The 21,180-nt window shown below is 41.2% G+C and overlaps 1 protein-coding gene across 1 annotated transcript in view; it reads left to right on the top strand.

Moving 5' to 3' along the window:
* Positions 1 to 868: 868 nt before the first annotated feature.
* Positions 869 to 21,180, top strand: part of SCUBE2 (signal peptide, CUB domain, EGF-like 2) — a gene marked incomplete at its 5' end in the record, with an annotated part of 39,687 nt that continues 19,375 nt past the window's right edge. Inside the window, 12 exons of the mRNA XM_009580937.1 lie at positions 869 to 991; positions 1,436 to 1,561; positions 4,769 to 4,903; positions 10,733 to 10,858; positions 11,249 to 11,365; positions 12,246 to 12,335; positions 13,967 to 14,083; positions 15,094 to 15,216; positions 17,053 to 17,169; positions 19,614 to 19,736; positions 20,232 to 20,348; positions 20,960 to 21,046. Of these exons, the coding sequence (XP_009579232.1) occupies positions 869 to 991; positions 1,436 to 1,561; positions 4,769 to 4,903; positions 10,733 to 10,858; positions 11,249 to 11,365; positions 12,246 to 12,335; positions 13,967 to 14,083; positions 15,094 to 15,216; positions 17,053 to 17,169; positions 19,614 to 19,736; positions 20,232 to 20,348; positions 20,960 to 21,046 (1,401 nt within the window). The remainder of the gene's footprint in view (positions 992 to 1,435; positions 1,562 to 4,768; positions 4,904 to 10,732; positions 10,859 to 11,248; positions 11,366 to 12,245; positions 12,336 to 13,966; positions 14,084 to 15,093; positions 15,217 to 17,052; positions 17,170 to 19,613; positions 19,737 to 20,231; positions 20,349 to 20,959; positions 21,047 to 21,180) is intronic.

The following is a 21,180-nucleotide window of genomic DNA, read 5'->3' as shown; positions in this document are numbered from 1 at the left end:
CTGTTATTTTAGGAGTCACTTTTTGTACCTACGTGGGGTGCTGCTTCTGCAATTCTTCCTTTTAGTCAGTTGCTGGAAATCTTCCTGTTTCTGTGTTTGAATTCTCTTCTGCTGTATGAAAAACTTCTGCTGATGTCTTCTGCTGCCCATAACTTTTCTTCCTCTTCTTCTGTCTACACTTACTTTGCCTCCAGGACTTCCTCCTTGGTGTTTCCCTTTCTTCTCATTTCCTCTGCTCTGAAGTTTCCACCTGGATATTTTGCTTCCGTATGCTGTGCTTTGTGATGGCTGGCAAGGTGATTTGGCAATGCTGCTCACCAGATACTATGCTTGTATTAAAAAATTTGGCATTATTTATATATTATACATCTCTTTAATGGTAAGTCAGTCTTTTAACGTGTTGGTGGTGACTTTGAAAGTACATTTCTTTACACTCCCCTTGTTAAAATCATTGGGCTTTCTGAGGGTGATGTCACAGATGTGATGAAAAACTCTTTCAATAACTGTTTTTTGCTAACCAGAAAGATTAACAGTCTCTAATGAATCTCTGTAAAAACTGTCAGCTAAATCTCGTGGAGGATCTAGCCCATAATAGATTATTTTGGATGTATGTGTAAGTGGGTACAAAAGCTTAACGCAAGCTTATCTGAATTGCATACAAATACATCTATATGCAGGTAGAGCATTATACAAATTTAAGTTCAGATACAGTCTCTGCATGTTTCTGTCCTGACTCACAAATGCATATAATGTGTGTGCGCACCATGAACAGGCGCTCAGCCTTACATCATCTCGTCAGTGATGTATACAGGAGACATGCCCTGTTCTCCACCTTCTGACATCCCTTCTGAATCTTGTCTTTTCGCAGATGTGGATGAATGTGCCTTGGGGCTTGATGACTGCCACCCAGATGCTATTTGTCAAAACACCCCGAAGCTGTACAAGTGCATGTGCAAAGTGGGTTACACTGGCGAAGGGAAGAAATGTGAAGGTAAAGTGATGGAAGCGCTGTGCTCTGCCTGTGTCAGCGTGAGGTATTTCTAAGACGACAGAGCCATTAAAAATAATGGCTTAGAATATGGAGGATGATTTTAAATCAAAATAGTCATTGTTTCTTTATCTGATTTACTTCTTGTTCATGAAATCAAAGGCAGACAGGTTGCATGGCTTTTCACCTAGTAATATCACTTGGTCTAATAATTAGTTTGTTGTTTAACCAGCAGCCTTAAAAACTGTAAGGTAAAGCTACATGGGAATCTCAGGGCATTTTGTCACTTTAGAAACATTCAGCAAGTGATGTGTTAAGTATAGTCTATTTGCAAGACAATGATGGTTTTGGACAGCAGTTGCTGCTCACATTTACACAGTCGCATCTCTAACTGCCTATAACACTCAAGCAAGCATCCATCATACTGACTTTTGCTTTATTCCTTAGACATTGATGAATGTGATAATGACTTCAATGGAGGCTGCGTCCACGAGTGTTTCAACATTCCAGGGAATTACCGCTGTACTTGCTACGATGGCTTTATGTTGGCTCATGATGGCCACAACTGCCTGGGTAAGAAGTGTGTTCATGAACTTTGTGAGTGGTGATGCTAACATAACCGTGTAACTGCATCCATGGGAAATGCATGGCGATCTGTTGGGCTGAATCAGCTCAGCTAGAGGAGAATGTTACATAAGGGACTAAGGAATTCCAGGTACTGATGTACCACCCCAGTGTGGCTCTTTGCCCCTCTGTAAATGAGGATAATTGTGCTACATTTCTGTTAAGTGCTTTGGGTTAAAATGTGTGAAGTGCCATCTACTATTACGCTAAATGAGTTTATGTAAAAGAACATGTGTTATCATTGCCTTTTCTGTCCCAAAGTTAGTTTAGGATCCGTTCTCAGGTGTGTTTCCGGGCTTAGAAATCTTCTGTCTCATAGATCTATAACATGTGGGCTTCTTACTGTGTTTGAGTATTTCCCGACATGCAAGCTGGAAGGAGTGTGCAGTAGCTGTATATGATAGAGGCCATTGAAGTACAGAGGAGCTAAGCCAAATGCTTGGAGTTTCCCTGGGTGGTTAGTGTGAAGCAAAGTACGCGACTCTGGAAACGTGTTCAATCCTGGCAACACTCCCTTGACCCTGCATGCGCACGCTCTCTCTCACCCTCTTTTTATTTTCTTTATTTAAGACCTCAATAGTTTCCTTCTTTTTGTGCACCAACAGGTGAAAATTTTTAAAAATGGGTAACAAGACCTTGTGGTTTCACTATGATAGTATTCTTTAGCACACAGTGCAGCAGTGTACGGAGATGCATGAGTTGCCAGCCTGTTGGCAGTGTGGTATGCTGCCGGTGTTATTTCCCTGGGACAGAGCCTCATGTCGATGAAGCTGTCCTGCTTCCTGGACCCACACTGGGTACCCTGTGTGGCTCTGCCCTGCGCTGACGGTACCTGTCCCATTTACTTTTTCAGAGATGGCTCCGTTTTTCTCTTGCGCTGCACTGAGTGTGGATGTGCCCGGGCAGGCTTCCATGCCCATGTCAGTCAGAGGGAAACTTGCTCTCACAGCATAATTTTAAGGTTGTAGTTAGCTTGGCTGGGGTATTTCCCACTAGCGTATGGCATATCAGGTGGGGAATCAGACCATCCCTGGGCTGTATCTTCTGCTGGGACAAGTCAGAAAAGCTCTGGAGTCTCCAGTGGGATTGTGTTGGGTTTTACCTGCTGGGAACCTGGTTAACTTTGTTACAGTGTAAGTGGAGGAGAGGATGAAGTTCCAAATACTTCACTAAAGAAAGTAGAGGGAGAAGCAAAATATCTGCTGATACTTTAAAATAATAGGAAGGCCATCTTATTTTTCTCTAGTGCATTTGTGTAAACACGCAGTGGAGTTCAGCTGAGGTTACCATGAAGGGCTGAATGCGAATGAACACATTGCCTCTTAAAATGCCACCAAAGGGTGTATTTTCTTTGTATCCAGTAGCCCCTCTAGAGCATACTTCAGCTGACTTGTTTGTGATCAGTAAGACCTAGACATAACTTAGACCAAAATCTACCATCTGCTATGTTACTGGGAAGCTGCTCAGTATTGCATGGCAGAGTTTTAAAAATAAAATAAAATGTTACTGACATACAATGAAGTTTTTACCACTGACCTGCCAATTTTGAGATGTGATGTAAACGTTAAATAAATATTTTGGCATGCAGCAAATTCTCTTAATCTGTTTATTTACTTTGTTCACGCCAGGGTTGCCCTCCTCTCACCCTTATTTTTGAAGATCTCTGCTGTGTGCCTGGGTTTAAGCCAAATAGACAATTACTTGTTGGAAAGAGATGATTTTTCTGAAAGCTTTCCAAGGTCTGTAAGACAGAAACATCTGCTGGAGTTCAAATCTGCAGTACTAAAGACTCGTGTTGGATGTTTATTCATGATTGTTTGCACATTCACATCACTGTAGAACTCTCAAATACTCAGCTTCTCTGTGATGGAGATATGTCAGCCGCTCTTTTTGCTACAGCAGGTCACATTCTTTTGCATCCAATTGGCTTACTCATTGCCTTCAGTAGAAATTAAATCTGTTGTAATACTACGTTATGCTTCTTACTAAAAGCCTTTCTCTTTCTCCTTTTTTAGAAGACAGCTGTTTTATGCCAGAAATGCTACAATGTTAAATTAAAAACATTGTACTATTAGCACAGGAACAATGAACAGAACAGGGAGCAAACACGATGTTCCATATGAATTTGCAAATGAGACCCGTGCTTTGCCTCAGCCGCGTTTTGTCCTGTTTTTTTAAGGGACTGAGCATTTTTACTTCCTGTCCAAATCGGCATTTCTGAAAATTAGGGTAGGAAAATTCTTTGCTGGTAGTGGTTACAAAAACCTGCGCTTATTAAGGGGTAAAATTCCAAAGAATTGGAGGTTGGGATGAGCATCCTGTTGTTCAGAGCCTTAGATGAAGTTTTTCTATTCTTTGTTTCTCTTGGTTATCTTGCAAGCAGAGCCTTTCTATATTGTCTGGTATTGTTGAAGCTCTGAATATTGCAAAATCAACATTAAAACTATTTCCAGAACTTCTGCTCTTGTCCTTGACTGCAGTCGGGCAACACAGCAGCAACCTTGGTGGTAAGTGGTGATGACCTAGAGTTGAGGGAGGACGATAATAAATCAAACTGAGCATCAGAACAGATGTGATGTGTGAATTCTAGCTAGAGTGAAAGTAAGGAGCAGGGGATAGGTTTTAAGCTAAATTTATTTTGAGGTTTGTATTTTTCTTGTTCTACCTTTGCTGCAGAATGGGGAGCTTTCTGGAAAAACACCTTTTATAGCTTGGATGGGTTTGGAACCAAAGTTCTGTCCCACTGAGCAAGACAGAACAATGTATGGATGCTCAACCTAGATGTAAATGTGCTAGGCTGCTGAGTGGCAGTACTGTCCAGCTGCACTGAGAGGCAGAGGATGTTTACGTAGGTGGGGTGTGGAGCCCTGCTTCTGGCCGCACCGAGGCTACTCTGCCTTAGTTTTAACCTGGTTAGTTGGCCAGCATTTCTTGGGAGCCCTGTGACTGATTGGGCAAACTGTGAACAGGGGAAGAGCAGCAACAAAAATACACTTTCCCAAGGGTGACAGCACAACAACAACAGGCTAGCCTGGGGTGCCTGGGTGGTTACATGCTGAGTAGATGTCTGTCTGTACTGCATGTTGAGTGGCTGCTGCCAATATGAGTGTATTGGGGTTAGTACAAAGCTGATCTCTCTCTTTCTGTCTCTTTCAGATACAGATGAATGCATGTTCAACAACGGCGGTTGCCAGCATGTTTGTGTCAACACTGTGGGGAGCTATGAATGTCGCTGTAAGGAAGGGTTCTTTCTAAGTGATAACCAGCATACATGTATCCACCGCTCAGAAGGTACTGGCTGCTTCCCTCCAGGCACCAAGCAGGAGTTCTTGACAGAAGCTAACTGCAAAATCTCTAAAGCAGCTTCAAAAGTATTTTTAGGTTGAGTTTTTCAAAGCTGTGAAGGGTCTTGGAAGTCCTCACTCCTTTTAAAAGGAACAGTGTGTCAGAATCTTCTAAGTGACTTTGAAGACTCTTTACATCCCTTCTGCCCCTTTGATCCCACCTGTATGTCTGCAGTGTTGTGCTTGTTAAGGCTGTACTGCTGTACTCCCAGTGTACTTTATGCTCTGTTGTGCAGCTAAGCTGTGTCCTGAGCCAGGGAATGGCAACAAATTGAAGGACAGTGAGTTCTGACCGTTTCCATTGGCTTGAGTTACAGGGCAATACCTGCATTACCTTCAGGTACCTTTTAGATTCCCTGTACAATGTTTAGGTTTCAGCTAAGAGATTTATTGTTTATCAGCCCCAAAGGTATTCAAATCATGTTCTTTGTTTTGAGTGAAACCTTTATGAAGCGACCTTTGAGAGATCAGAGAGCCTTGGATATCTAATTAGACATTGGATTGAACAAAATTATTTTGGATGCCCTTAGGGAATACTTTAAAGTGGTTGCTCAGATCAGGGAGTTGTCCATTGAACTGTACAGTGAATATCTTACTAAGAAGTATTTAAAGCTGCAAAGCTTTCTTTAATCTATGGCTTATCGTTGGCATGACTATAAGAGGAATCTGAGCATGAATAAACAAATCTCACTTTAAAAATCCCCGTAGTGAAGAGATCAACATTTATAGACATATATGGCCATCACAGATGAGTGTGCTGAGGTGGCTGTCATCTGATGTAGCTGAATTGATCTTTTGTTTGAATTAAGAATTTGTATTCTCAGCTTCTCTGGTCCTGGGCTTGGTCTCACAGGGGTCTGCTAATGCATGGTGATTTCTCAGGCCATTGCTCAGCTTGCCGCTGCAGGAGCTGAGCCAGGAGTGGGGACAAGCAGGAAGGCCGCGGTGGTGGGCAAGGCATTTCCCTTCATGTTGCCTGCTAGCAGAGATGTCTGTTTGTGTGTATGCACGGATGATGAATCTAAGGATGAAAATCAGTTGCATGAACTCCTTGTCTTGTCCGATGCCAAGGGAAGAAAAACTTCCAACTCTCTTTATTCTTACTTGCTGCTACTTGAGTACCTGGAATACCTGAGCTAGCAGCAGCAGCAGCAGCATTTCCTGTCATTGATATTTGCTCCCTAAACTGTACCTTTGTAATTCTACCTCTGTTCTCTTATTTTTAAAGATGCGGTTAATTTGTTTTAACTTTTTGGCAAAAAAGGCCTTTTTTCCATAATACCAAATTTTCACTTCATTTAGTCTTTTTTTTTTCCTTTGAAAAAGAAAAGCAAAAGGAAAAAAAGATGCATTTTTTCCTAAAAACTACTAAATAAAATATATTTTTATGGAAACCAGTCTTAAGAAAAAAAAACTTACTGTTTTTGCCTGAAATGATTTTTTTCTTCATACTAAAATACGTGTTTGTTTTGTTTTCTTTAAAAGCCATTTTTTCAGGTTATGGTGTGACTGTTTCTCTCCCACCTCCCCGCCATTACTGTGAAGAAGTGCTCCACGGGATTCCCCACTGTTTTTTCTTTTTTTTTGTTGTTTGGTTTGGTTTTTTTTTTGTTTGGTGGTTTTTTTTTTTCCTTGGGTGGGCAGGTCTGTTTTAAGCCAAATCTCATTGCTTTATCTTTCCCCTCACTTTGTTCTCCGCTTTTCTGCTCATCACTAGGTCTTCTATTCTCTGCCTTGTGTATGCATCTCTCAGTGTATATACTTTATTAGCTCTCCTTTGAGATCTCACAGCATTGATTGAAACAGCATTTGGCACCTACTGCCTAGACCATCTATTCAGTTTTGCTTCTTATCTGTAAAAAAGGGAGTATTTCCTTCCCTGTCTCCCAGCCCAGTTAAGAGAGTGCATACATTAATGCTTGAGAGACCTTCCTAGTGGTCTGCAATACTGACCTTTACATACACATACGCAGAAAAAGAGTGAACTGGAGCTGAGGTAGGAGAAATAGAGAGGCTTGGGGCTGTTGTATTCCTCCTGATGACCAGTGTAACAGGGGAGTCTAAAGGTCATCTGTCCTTCTAAGTCTATCTGCAATTATCCTCTGGGTTCCCTGTCACCTACTATGACTTGGGACTCAAGATCAGGTAGCTATTAGAGGAGAATGGTAATGAAAGTTGATTTTTCGTCTGATATGACTGTGTTGGTCTGAAGCACAGGGATGCTCTGAGGGGCCTGATGGTTCTGCCTAGCCACTGCTTAAACCACAGGAACTCAGAGCGTCTTGGGAGGTTGTGCACAACATTTTTTCCTTGGATGTCTGCTCTGAATAAGCTGCTCTTCATCTATATGTGGGAGAATGGATCTACTTCAGGAGGCTGTTACAGTAGCTGCCAGGGCAGCCATGCACATGTAGCTTGTTTTGTGTTTAACTTGCTCCATATTAGAGAATACAAAAATTTGAAGGAAAACAGTGTTTTTCAAGAGTAAATGCGTAGTACATCTTGTGGTTGCTATTGCTATGGTTGACAAATCTTGCTACTCTCCCGTGTGGTATTTCACGGTCATAGCTATCTACTTGTTGGACTGAATCAATGGGAGTGAATTGGACCTGCAAGATGAAAGCCACATTTGAAATCACTGTGTGGACTGAAAGGTCGTACATAGGGGACCATCTCAGCTGTTGCTTTTAGAGTCCTTCTGACTGTGGAGAACAGCGATAACTAGAAAGCTTTTTGGAAAAAGTTGCTTTAATACAAGAGTGTAGAAAGCATGAAAAAAAGACTAAAGCGTTCCTGGGATGTCCTGTTCTGCTGGCTGTGCTGATGCTTCTCACCATTTGGCTATTAGAGGGTGCCTCTGAGAATCTCTGGTAGTTGTTTGTACAATTGCATCCTCTCCCTCTGTCCTATTGAGTGCCTGTTTGAATGTGCCCTAAATGGAGCCTTAATGTTCTTACAGATTGGTGGTGATGTCCCTATGTCTTCTGTGTAAAAAAGACAAAGATTTAAACAAAGATCATACATGTAAGAGATTAATTTAGCATGACCTCATAGAGAAACACCGTGCTGGCTTTTTGCCGTGTCTTACCAGTGACAGGAGTGCTCAGATCTCACTGAAGTTTGCTGGGTAACTTCGTAAAGGTCCAGTCATGAGAAAGGACGCATCTGGCTTGGGGTCCGCGAGGCCAGGCAGGCACTGGATTCAGCTCTCTTGGCTGTGAATGTGGCGATCAAGAGACTCATCCATCCCAAGACACTTGTGTGTCATTAGAGCAGGGTCTCCTGCAAGAGAAATTGTGTGTCTGGGAAGCATGTCGTGGGATTTGACCAAAATTTGTGTGGGGTTTGGTTCTGGACCACAATCTGCCATTGCAACAGCTCTGGAACAATGTGACCTGGGAGACTTTGTGTCCATGAAAGAGTTTGCAGTCACACAGCATTTATGGTTTTACAGACATTTCTTTAATACAGCCTTATGAAATGGGGCTGAGTAGAAATCTTCTATCACCTTTGGAAACAAGCAGAAGCTTCACAGTAGATGCTAGAATGTGTGTATGTATGTATCTTCTCTGAAATGCTGTCTTTTGGGCCTGCTAGATTTCGGTGGGTTTGGTCATGCACCTTGTTACACAATGGGTACTTTGTTATTAAAATGTGCCCTGGTTTGGGAAGTGCAGTTTTAGCTTTCTGTGGAGACCTGATTGAATTCTGCTCACTCAGAACGGAGCAATCCCAGATGGAGCATTTAAACCATTTGTCTGATGTCAGTGAACTTTACCAAAATACCTGCTTGAACAGTTTCCCCTTCGGTAGCTCAATAGAGACAAAAGAATAACTTTGTTAACAGAAACTAAGCTGCTAATTCTCTTAATGCTTTCTAACGCCTCTGAGCTAACAAACCAAATCATATAGCATGCTTAAGAACAGAAATGTCACAAAACCCCAAAAGTTAATGAGGCTAATTTGTGGCCTCGTAGGTTGTCTCGTTCCTTGACTGACAGCACAATAATGGATGACAGCTTTCATGTGGGCTCCTTGGGCTCTGTCTGTGTGCTGCAGGATTTGAAGTGTCATTGTCTTGTTAGGCTTCTACAGAGTCCTCACTGTGGGAAAGGAATCAAAAAGCCAGCAGAGCAGAATAATCTAGGCTCTGCAGTATCCATTCTTTTGTTGCTTAAAGCTGTCTTAATAGAGGAAGGGTACCGCAGCTTGTGCTTCAGATGGCGAGACTAGTCATCTGCAGAGCAAGGACCTAATTGAAGTGTAGTGGAATAATGGTGACTAGCTGACTTCTGCTTGCCAATACAGTGGTTTTGTTTCATTTAGTAATAAGGCTGCAAAAAGGGCTGTGTAAGTTTAAAAAATATATAGGGTGTGCAGTTGTTCACACAATCCCTTTTTTCTGCATGGTCACCCTTTTCATTCTTTCTCTGATTGTGCATCTGCTCAACTCAGTAGAAGTTCACTAAGGTAATGTGGGATAAGCCCTTGCAGCCAAAGTATGCTCCACTTAGTCCTCTCAAATGAAGTGTTCTTACCAAGAAGAAATAATATTTTGGTGTAACATATCCTATAAAAGCCAAATGCACCAAGGCAGAGAATTTGATGGCAAAGGTGCTCCATATACCTGAGCATTCTGTTGTCTTCTCTCCCAATTTTGTAGCGCTATAGAAGACTTCAGCAAAAATCTGTGGTGTCCTGTTAGAAGAAAAACTATTCTTTTAATTTGGTCTAATGATCCCATTTGATAACTCAGCCAGCTGCTGTGTAACTTTAAGTTGTGTGTGTACAAATTGTGTCACCATCTTGCCAATGGCAAAGGCATTGGTTTAGCTGAACCACGGGGCAAGGTGAAAGAAGTTCTTACGGTAATTCTAGGAACAATTCCTCCCTGTTTAATTGACTTCAACTTTTTGCAAAGGCCAGACAAGACCGTCTCGCAGTCCTTGAGTGCTGGTGCTTGTAACAGCTTGTAACTGTCAGAGACAAAAATGACAGGAGGTTTTTAGGAGGGGCACCAAAGGAAGAAAGTCACTAGTGTCACATTGCTTTTTCATTTGGTTAAAGCAGGCACCGGCACTAAATTCTGTCCAGCTGGGAAGGTGTGTAGAAATACAGAACACTGTGATAATCCCCAGTAGGGTTATTTTGGGAGGTATTTATTGAAATCAGAAAAAAAAAAAAGAAAACAAAATGGTTAACGAAAAAGAGAATTAAGATACAGCATACATACAATCTGCATGTCTGCCTGGTCACTACTTGGTCACTGCTGAGGTAGATTATGACTTTGGGAATCTGCTTTGAAATAGGGGTGGATTGTGACTGTCGGCCTAGGCATTCCTTTGTCTGATGGCTACTCTTTTAAGCAGAGAAATAAGGACTTCACTTTAGGCTTTGATCTTGCCAGGTATCGGCCACCTTGCAATTTTTATAAAAGAAATGAGAAGGTTTTATAAACACTGGTATAAAGTGAGAGCATTGGATGAGAATGCAGATGCTGTACAAATCTAGGGATGTTGCTTTTTGACCTTGCAGTCAAAAAACATGGGCACAGAAAAGATCACAGATAGAGAAACCTTGGGGCCATTGACTTTGCAGGGTTGGACTTTCTGCCTTTCCTGTCTGTAAGCTTATACTTCTTGTCCTAACACTGTAGAGTTTTCCCAGAAGTAGCAGGCTGTTGTCTGTGTGTGTATTGAACTGATTTTATTTGACTGTTGCCTGCACACAGAGATGCTGAGGATGCTGATGCTCTTGCACTTGTCCTGTTTTGCAGAAGGCATGAGCTGCATGAATAAAGATCATGGCTGTGCCCACATCTGCAGAGAAATGCCCAAAGGAGGAGTTGCCTGTGAATGCCGACCAGGATTTGAACTGTCCAAGAACCAGAGGAGCTGCATTTGTATGCAACATTCTGCATATGCTTATGGTTTCCCAAAGTGAACAAATAGTGTTCTGTTTGCAGTGATATGGGATTTGGTATGTTATAGCTAAACTGGGATGACATGCCTAAATTGTGTGCATTTGAATTAAACCAGAATCAATGGCTTTGCTGGACACTATCACACCAGTCTGTTGGTTGCTACAGTATCTGTAGTTTGGGAGTTGCACCATCATTTATAATGATGGAAGTTCAGCTCCACCAGAGACCTCTGCAGTGTTTGTCTCACAGAGTTCTTCAGGAAAGGGCCATGTTAGGAAGGCATATTGGAGCTAATTGGAGACAAATTGCACACTGTCTTTCAAAGATGCTGGAAGCATTTGTGAGATGTAACATGTATTTTCTTCCTAGTAACATGTAACCATGGTAATGGTGGCTGTCAACATACATGTGATGATGCTGATAATGGGCCTATTTGTGGATGTCACCCCAAGTACATCATGCATGTGGATGGGAAAACCTGCCTGGGTCAGTATACAGTGGAGGGAAGTAGTTTTCTGTTGATGACTAACTGTAGAGTGGTGTGGCGTTACTGTGTGTGCATGATTAATGCTCCTCATAATAGTATGGATAGAAAATGTCAAGGAATCCAAAACTAAGAAACCTGCTAGTGCATGAGTGAGTGGGTTGGGTCCAGGCAACTTGTGCTTCCCTATATAAGTAGCTACCTAATACTACTGCAGCCTGTCATTATCACTGGTCCCTCTGAAGCACAAGGCCTGTCACTAACCAAAGATGATTCCATTCCCTCTAGGATATTTTAGGTTCAGTTTCTTGTATAGCGTGAGTCAGAGAGTGTAACCAAGCAGTAAGTCTGTTAAAACCAGAACTCTGAATTCAATTAAAGTACAGTTTTTGCAAGGCAGTTATCCAGTAAAGAAAGCACTTAAGATTTATAAACTCTTCCAGTCTCTGGAAGAGTTTGTTGTCTCTTGATTGAAATCAAATGCTCAGGCATAACTGGCTGGTCCTTGTATTAGTCCATGATAGATGATGACAGTGTGCTCTTAACAGAACAGTTCATGACAGTTCAATTAGTTCTTTCATCTGGTTGCTGTTCACTATATCTGTAGCACATCTTCTGTTTTGTTCAGAATACTGAAGCAAACATGAGTTGTAGGGAAGCAACAAAAGCAAACTATTCTCATGGTTTTGAGTGAAGGGTCTTCATGATTTTCATTATTACTTTCTTTTTTTAAAAAAAATTTATTTCTGCCTAGTCAGTTCCAACTGTCTCTGATACTTCAGCATGCGATGCAGCCGATTGCATGTGTGTACGTATTGGATATCAGATGAGGCTTCTGGTCAGGGACCTTTACTCATTTGCTTTTTTTCATGTTCCTTACAGAGAGGGAAGAGGCTGCTGTTGAAATTTCTGAGGGAAACACTACAGCAGGAGCTGATGTGGACAAGAGGGTGAAGCGACGGTTGCTTATGGGTAAAAGTGCTTATCCAAAGTAGTTTTGCTGTTTGCTGAAACCTTTTAGATTGAAGTATTGGTTTTTTATTGTAACCGTCATAGCTCTGAGCTGAATTCTGCCTGAATGCTCCACTCCCTTTTAAGGAAATAATATTATTCCATAATGTATAAGAAACTATGTACATTGTTTGTGACAGTCAGGAGGTGTTAGGGACTTGCCCTTGAAGCAGTGTATGTTTCCGTGGTTCTAATTCATCATGGGAATGCAGTACAATCCCTTCTGTGCTACAGTTTTAGCCAAGTGATTGTGGAGGAAGCAGTGATCTACCTGCTTCCCTTCAATTGAAAGTATACTTCTGCATGGAAGAGAATTGGGCCCAGTGATGGATTGCATGTAGAAGGACATGTTAGGATACAAAGCCGTCTTATTCTTCCTAGAGGTGTTCGCATCTGGCCCAGAATGCCAGCCTCTGAGGGTCTGTCACTTCTGGGAAAGCACTGGCATGAGAAACAATCACTGTGGTCTCAGGGCAGTTGGGCCAGTGGATGTCCACCTCTCAAACGCCCTTAGTCCAGGCAGTTAGGGTGATTTACTGTGCTTATTGGCATTTGCCACAGAAGTGGTATGGAGCATGGAGGCTGAGGAAGAACTACCAAAAGTATAGGGATAGCTCTGAGCTCCTGAATCTGTATGTAGACACCTAAATTTTCAAAAAAAAAGACATTTCTGTGGAAAGAGGAAGAAAGAAGAGGCACTCTGTCTTCACGTGGAGGTTGGACACAGCCTCCCAATATTGAATGTGAAATGAGAGACTGGGAGGGAATAAACCAGTAAAGGTCTCAAAACTTGAGAATAAGTAGCTGCAGAATGCTGCAGAAAACTGGGAGACAGAGCTAGAAAGAGAGGATTTCGGAAAGCAGACATAGAAAATGATCTTTGCAGCTCTCTGAATCAATATGTGCTGGATAAAAATGCATTTGTCCAGCCAGTGAAAAGGTTGTTAAACTGACTGAGGTGGTTAGACTGACTACAAGAGGATGAATGCCAAAGAGTGAGTTATTTCTGTTTAGTTGGATGTGGAGAACTGTATTTTAGGGGTGTTTGCTAGAAAGATTTGGTGAGATTTAGACATCATTTGCATAGGGGGAGGTTAGAGGAATGTTAAGTTGAGATGGCACCTGGGTTACAAGCCTGAAGGAACGCTCAGTGTGGGTGTAATCCACCATGACTGGGAGCGCAGGCAGCATGTGAAGGTGTGTTGGGAGGGATTTAGGAAAACTGATTTAGTAGTGCTGAGTGTAACCAGGTGTCTGAGCATTGGTGGGAAGTGTCAGAGGATCAGCCAGGATTGAACGTGGGCATAAGGAGACAGACTGACGGGAACAGATTCATCATCAAGGAGCGGGGATTTGTGTTTAAGGACGAGAATATCCAGAGACAATATCTTAGTCTGTAGAGTCTCTGCAAAAAACCTGGACATAGCTGAGGCAGGGATTTTGCCAACACATGTATTTAGTAGTTGCTCATGTATACTGGAGTAAATGTGGTTGAATAGCAGTGTGCTTGGAACCATGCCTTGTATCACATGATGTTTCTTTTTACCATTATAATATCCCTGAGCAAACTTCAGCTTTATCTTGTTGGCTAGAAACGTGTGCAGTAAATAACGGTGGCTGCGATCGTACGTGTAAAGATACATCGACCGGAGTTCACTGCAGCTGTCCTGTTGGATTCACGCTCCAGTTTGATGGGAAGACATGTAAAGGTGAGTTTTATACTTGTGGACACGTGCGTACCAACACCTTCGTGTAAGGTAGTCATCTTCAAATGAAGGTAATCCAGTGTCCAGAAGAAAGCCAGTAATCTGACCTAAGAAAGGACTGCAGCCAGGGGTAGATGCACGGTTTCCATTGCATCAGGTGCATCATGTGCAGAGAATCTCTGCTGCTCTGTCCTCCCCCTCACCACTTCCACCCCTCCTGCCAAGACGGCCTCGTTTTTCACAGATGAGGTTTGGTAGAAGGTAATACAGGTCTTGGTAAAGTAGAGGTCAGTACTGGGAGAGGTAGGTGTATAGGTTCTTACAGGCATACAGTCCAATAGGCTGCTATTCTACCCGCAGTCAGCTGGGTATTAGAGCAGTTTGTAAGTAAATATCAGTGTGTAAACAGGGATGTGTGAGTAGAATTACTTATACTGGTCTAAGCAGCTCCGATGAGAGTACTGGAAAGGAGCAAAGGGACATTTAGGTTGTATATTAGAGTACATTTTCCAGTAATTAGATGTTAGGACTGTTCTGCTAGGCAAAAATGATGGAATCCCCATGCCTGAGTCAATTAATACTAGATAAAGAACTCATTCTAATATTGGCATAAAAAGGACAGGGTAGCTTAGGAAGTCTCCTCTATCTGAGATTTCTGCAGGGCTTAGGAAGAGGAAATGGGGAGAATGTTTAAAAAGCTAAAATCTGTCAGAGAGCATTTAAGTCAAAGTATTCCCAAACAGAACTTAGGGAAATGGTCTTTTGTGAATACATGTACCCAAATGTAACCGACAGCAATATGTTAAATGAAAGCAAATAACACTGTCATGGGGCTGAATGGGCCAGATCATTCTTAAGAGCTGGATCTGATCTTCCTTAGAATTAGTAGTAGTCTCGCTAGATTTAATTTCTGGGCTTCTCTAACCAATTGGACGTGACTGTTTTCTGGATCTGGCAGTGGAATTATGTTGAATGTACTGTGTTTATTTGCTGAAGCACTTTTTTTGTTACAGATATTGATGAGTGCCAGTCCAATAATGGAGGCTGTGATCATTTCTGTAAAAACACTGTTGGCAGTTTTGACTGCAGCTGCAGAAAAGGATTTAAATTATTAACAGATGAGAAGTCTTGTCAAGGTATGTGCACTGGAGAAGCAATAGAAGTATAACAAATCAGTGTGGCTTGGACATCTACTACAATGATGAAGTGATAATGGACTCCAGAATAATTTCCGTGCCTCAGTTTTGTTTTTTTTTCATTCTGAAACAGCTGTTGAGTTAATACAGTTGGCTTGATGCTATTGGAGGAGGTATGTTTAATGGCACAGTGAACTATTATCTGGAAGCGACAGAGATAGCATCACATTAAAAAGCTCTTTATGAGGATAATGCTTCCCCCCTGCCCCTTCTATTAATGATCTTAAAGTAATTTAGAGGGAAAAATAGACAATATCTCTTTCTCCATCTTACTGACTAGTTCACCATTGCAGTGAAATTATTTTTTCTTAATGGGATGTTTAGGTGCCATGAGTTCATTGTTTAAAGAAAAAAAGATATAATGTGTGATCTATGAAATTATAGGCCTGTAGACAGACTGGAATCACTATTCACTAAAACATCATAGAGCATTTGATTTTTAGGATGACATGGATTTCTCCTATGAGACTTACAAAGCATATTTGCTTTTCTGTATCATGGTTTGTACATATAGAGTTAGCAATCCTGTTTAAGTTGCTTAAATACATTAAAGTGTAAAGATCAAAATGGCCTGTGGTTTTGGAAAAGCTACAGTACGAAACAATGTAAAGCCAATCAGCCAATTGGGGAGGTGAATAATTCTGTTTGCTAGACAACCAGCTGACATTAATGATGAATTTCAGAAAGCTGAACTGACCAACAGAAAATAATTTTCACCTGTTTTTTTAGTGCATTCTTACCCTCTTTAAATCGGACAAAGGAGGACAACTATTTATACGGAACAAACTTGTTATAAAAACCTAAGATAAGATTTTCAAGATAGTTTGTGTTTTTGTTTTTTCAATGGAATCTGTTTATGAATGTATTTTAAAGACTTGCATCTCCCTTTTGTCCCTGTCACTTCTGTTACTTTCCCTAGATTGTTTCAGAAGTGGTATCTTGAAGCATGCCAAAGCCCCAGAAAAAAAGAATGATGTAATGTGTCAGTGATATTGATGTGAACTTTCTTGTATTTTGCAACATTCTTACCTAGCATGCATATGTACTAGCACAGAAATTTTAGGTGCTTTTGATGGTATAATAAACATTCAGGGCCTGAGAAAGTGATGGGAATTTTACCCTTTTACCATTCAATTCACTGAAATCATGATTAGGCTAGTATACTAACTACACTTTACAAAGAAGATGTGTGCAAAGTGATTGTAATGCCAAGGAAAACTTTTACTGGAGAAAACAGATACCTCAGCAGTTTTTAGAGACAGACATTGAAGTCTAAATATACAGGATAATGGATCCGTGGAAAAATTCTCCAAATTATTCCAGTCATCTGTCTTCAGGTGTATCTCAGAGAACATGGTGATTTTCAGCAGACTTAAATCAGACACTGCATATTCATATAGAGTTAAAAACGTTGCCTCTGGTTTCATTTATGGGGGAAAAAACAAAGGCAGTACTTTCTTTTGTAAACCTATTTCTGCAGACCTTATGTAGACTTTTCTTAATGAAATAAGTGTTTTGTCAGCATTTTTTTTTCTCCCATGCAAGAGAAATAATTTATTTTAAACATAATTGTTAAAAATGTAGCAGCAGTTTTCGTGTTTGCCAAGAAAAAGCTTGTTCTTTTAAAAGTTGTCATTTCATTATGTTACATTATTTGCTTTAAAAGAATTTGCTTAGTTTACATAAATCTGCACATCTCTCTGTCCAACTTTGTTAGCTCATCAGTGCTCCCTTGTCAGGCTGAAGGATACTGATGTATCCCTTTAAAACTTGCAGACATTGATGAATGCTCTTTTGAACGGACGTGCGACCACACGTGCATCAATCATCCAGGCACCTTTGAGTGTACGTGTAACAAAGGATACGCTCTCTATGGCTTCACACATTGTGGAGGTGAGTTATAAAAAGACACTACAGGCCATGCTGATAGTCTGTTGCCACAGGTCTGATTAGTGTCTGTGCAAGACGCAAGCCTACGTATATGCAGTAGGGCATATAGAGTAAATTTTACTCTTTGTCATGGTAAGGAGATACAGCGAAAGTAGAAACTAATCCTGCTTATTTCTGTCTTTGCTCAAATGATTTTTCCCTTCCCACCCTGCATCCAGAAAGCACCTGTGACTGTTGGAACAAACTGATGGTTTTGCGTCTAGATATGAAAGCCATAATTTGATAGGTTTTTCACATGCAGAAGTCTCATTGGCTTCAATGAAAAATCAGTGGAATAGGACTTACAGAACAGGAGGCTCTGGATGACTTAGAAAAATTATGGTTTTGCAGGTTGCCCTTGTGCATATTCAGATCCTCATGTGATGTAGATTGGAATTTAGCTGATGTAGTACCACTGATTTACATTGGCCAAGATTAATACTCTTAAATCTTTTACATCTTTTCTACAAGAAAAGTTCAAGGAAAGAGAGAAAGATGTTCACAGAACCTCAGTGTGTGTCAAGTGTGAATATTTCTGCGACGAATTCCCAGAATTAACATTGGGATGAATAACTGGACACTAAGTGGAATTAAACCTGTTTTATATAAGCTCTAGGCAAGACTTTACTGACTCATATGCTTACTTAACTCTGAGTAAGACCTATTTATTTTTGAGGCAGAATGAGCACACTTGAACTTGGAGATAACAATTCAGAGATCTCTGTGTGCCTGATCTGTTCTAATCTCTGCCTCTAGAAAGTCTGCAAAGAAGATTACAGGGCTACAACATCACTGTGTTTTATCCTGATGAACAGGGAGGCCTGTCTGGATGGGGAGTAACACTGTTCATGTGTTCCACTTGCTAAACGAAATCTATTCTCATGAATTCCTCTGTATTAATTCCATTTCTTTTGGCCACCGATGAGGGAAAGGAACTGCAATTTTGTTTTGGCTGCTAATTGGTCTCTTCATATCATACTCCTGTGCAGAAGATGTTAATGCTTGTACATTAGTAAGTCCTTTGTTTACTGGCAATCACAGGCTGTGTCAAAACTGGTAGGGATACTGAGTATACACCTTCTGACCTATACGGAAGAAGTCAATAAGTGCTGGAGATAATAGGTTGCCATTGCATGCAGCATCCTAACAAAGGTCAATGAAAACCAAAGATTTGGGCCGATTTTGTGGTATCCTAGGCGCAGCACCAATTTAAGGTGTTCCCTTCTTTCTCCATTATTCCTCTGCTGCTCATTCCTACCCTTGCTGTCTCACTTCTGTTAGTAGCATGTTTTTCCCCTGAAATCAGCTCAGTTTTGTAATCTGTTTCACAGTATTTTCTACCAAATTGTTACTTATCTAGAGGGGGGAACAAATGGTTGGGGAGAGCAGTGACAAGAACTTGTTACCGTTGACAAAAGTGCGTGTAGAAGTGGGTACCCTCAGTTGCACAAACTTTCTGGGACTCGCAAGAGATTTCTTGATGGCAGCTTTCTAGGTTTATGTGTAATTGCCGTAAACTACTGGAGATAAGTGAAGCAGTCATCAGGGTGGATCTGAGAAGCAGAGACATAGAACTTTGCATTTCCCTTTGTGGAAATTCATGAGATTCCTGTCAGCCCATTTCTCCAGCCAGTCAAGGTCCCTCTGAATAGTGGCACAACCATCTGGTGTATCAGCCACTCCTCCCAGTTTTGTATCATCTGCGAACTTGCTGAGGGTGAACTCTTGTCCCATCATCCAGGTTTAATGAAGAGGATAAATAGTATTGGCCCCAGTACTGACCCCTGGGATACACCACTGGTGAATGGTATATTCTGCATCAGCAGGCAAGTTTGCATCAAAGGCAGTATGTTGTGTTGTCAGTAGTTTCTCCTCCTATTGGCATTTACCGGGCGGGGCAAGGCCGCGAAATTGGATAATTGGCCAAAAGAGACAATGGTCATACAATGGTGTTATTTGTCCGCATGGAGTCAAATAGTGTTCCACAGCAGTTGTGTCTATCTGAGCACTTTGGAGGATGGATCAGTATGAATCCTGTCCACGTTGTCTGTCTTTATTCCACATTAGAAATATTAATTAACCAGACATAGCGCAATGCAGACTTGATTTGGTCTACTTTTCTTTGATTTAATTTGTTATCATATCGCCGAGGCTGGCTATTTTTTTAATTATATGGTTTAAGGACATACCTAACATCTCCCCTCCGACAACATTTGATCAATTTTGACATTTATCAAAGGATTGCCATGAAAACAAAACTATTTCAAGGTGGGTGTCCAGATAGCATTCCTAAAATCTTTTCCAAACCCTATTAAGCAGTATGTGTGTACATGTTTACCTAGTGGAGTTAGAGTACAGAACTTTGGCAAGAGTAACTTTTTAAAAGTATTTTTACCTTTCCTCTGTAGATATTAATGAATGTAGCGTCAACAATGGTGGTTGCCAACAGCTGTGTGTGAACACTCTGGGAGACTATGAATGCCTGTGTCACTCTAACTACAAATTACACTGGAATAAAAAGGATTGTGTTGGTAAGGTGCCTCGTAAATAAATTTCTACTCCTGATGTGTCTGATGGCCATGTGGTTACAGTCAAATCTGAAAATCTTGATCTGTCCAGTTAAGTGGAATGAGTCATTGTTCCCGGTATTCCGCTTTACTTTCAGTCAGGCATGATGGTACTGATGTTGAAACTGGTAAAAACAAGCAAAAAAAAACCTTCCCAAAACAGGAGATACTTTGAGGGATTTTGATGCTTTCTTTCCTGTGCTTTTATCTAGCTCATTCTTCTATTTCCTTTTGTTTCTCTGCATGAGAAGGTTTGCTGCTGATAGCTTTACCTGAAAGGATATACTTATGTGGTGTGATCTTCCAGTGGTTTTATTTTGCTTTCATTTTCTGTCTAAACAGCTTATTAATTGTATGGGTGCTCTCAGGTACCTGCTGCAAAAGCAGCTGCACGCCGATTTATTAGTAGGGTGTATGTAGATGTTTTACTTCTGTGAGTATTTGTTCTATCCTATTTAGAGACAAAGGGTCCCTTGCCTGATAATATGTCACCTGAGGTATTGCTGCACTGCATTAAGAGTGGTGGGAGCGATAGATGCTTCTTAAGCTGCTCTTCGGATGTCCAGGTATTTTCTGGTAAGTCAAAAACAACAAAAACAAATGTATGATTCTGTAGAGAGTGTAAGAGTAGCAAACTAACTCCTAACTCTTATGGAAGCCCCAAGAAGTAGACAATCAACAGAGGCCTTTCCTCTTTCACTATAGATTATAAAGGGCTACATCCCTGCCAGTGTCCCAAGAAAGCCCCCCTTTCCCTGTCTTTTGTAACCACTCTACCCTCGGATTCCCTTCTCATGACAACTGTCTTTTTGAAGCTGGGGAGGACAGGGCAGAATTCTCCGTGCTCCCTGGGCCATTCCTAAATTGGCCCTGAGAGCCGCTGCTGAATGGGGCGAAGGCATTCCAGCCCTGCGTGGGGTCTGAGATTTTGCCCGCACAGCCCCTCCACTCCACAGGACACAGCATGCAGACGTGGCTGGGGCTTATGGGACAGATGCTGCTTTTCTTCCTTTAAATTGCTTAGGAAGAGACAAGCTCTAATGTGGAGTGTATTATGAACAACATTGTTGAAAAAGGTGAAGATGATTCCGATCAACAAATTAAAAATGTCTTTTATACTACAGGAGTCTTCAGTCTGTGCACAGTGCCTGTGTCTTTACTGTCTGTCTGTATGGTCTGTCTGTTAGGAACACAAGATGCCTACACCCTCACCTGTGGCAGGTCATCTCAGCTTAAGAAAAAGCAGCAAAATACAAATGCATCCAGCTGGCTGGGTAATCACTAGATTTACTGTTGCATGATTTGACTGATTTCTTTTAATAGATAACTGTGAAATAAGGGTGTTTCTGTTGACTTTCTATTTTCCCTCTCCATTATATTCCCTCTGGTTTTTTTCTTCCTCATGACT

Source organism: Fulmarus glacialis, unplaced genomic scaffold (genome assembly GCF_000690835.1).
Source record: "Fulmarus glacialis isolate BGI_N327 unplaced genomic scaffold, ASM69083v1 scaffold1097, whole genome shotgun sequence".
Classification (NCBI taxonomy): Eukaryota; Metazoa; Chordata; class Aves; order Procellariiformes; family Procellariidae; genus Fulmarus; species Fulmarus glacialis.
The sequence above is the reverse complement of the archived record's forward strand: the minus strand, read 5'-3'. Positions and strand labels throughout refer to the sequence as shown.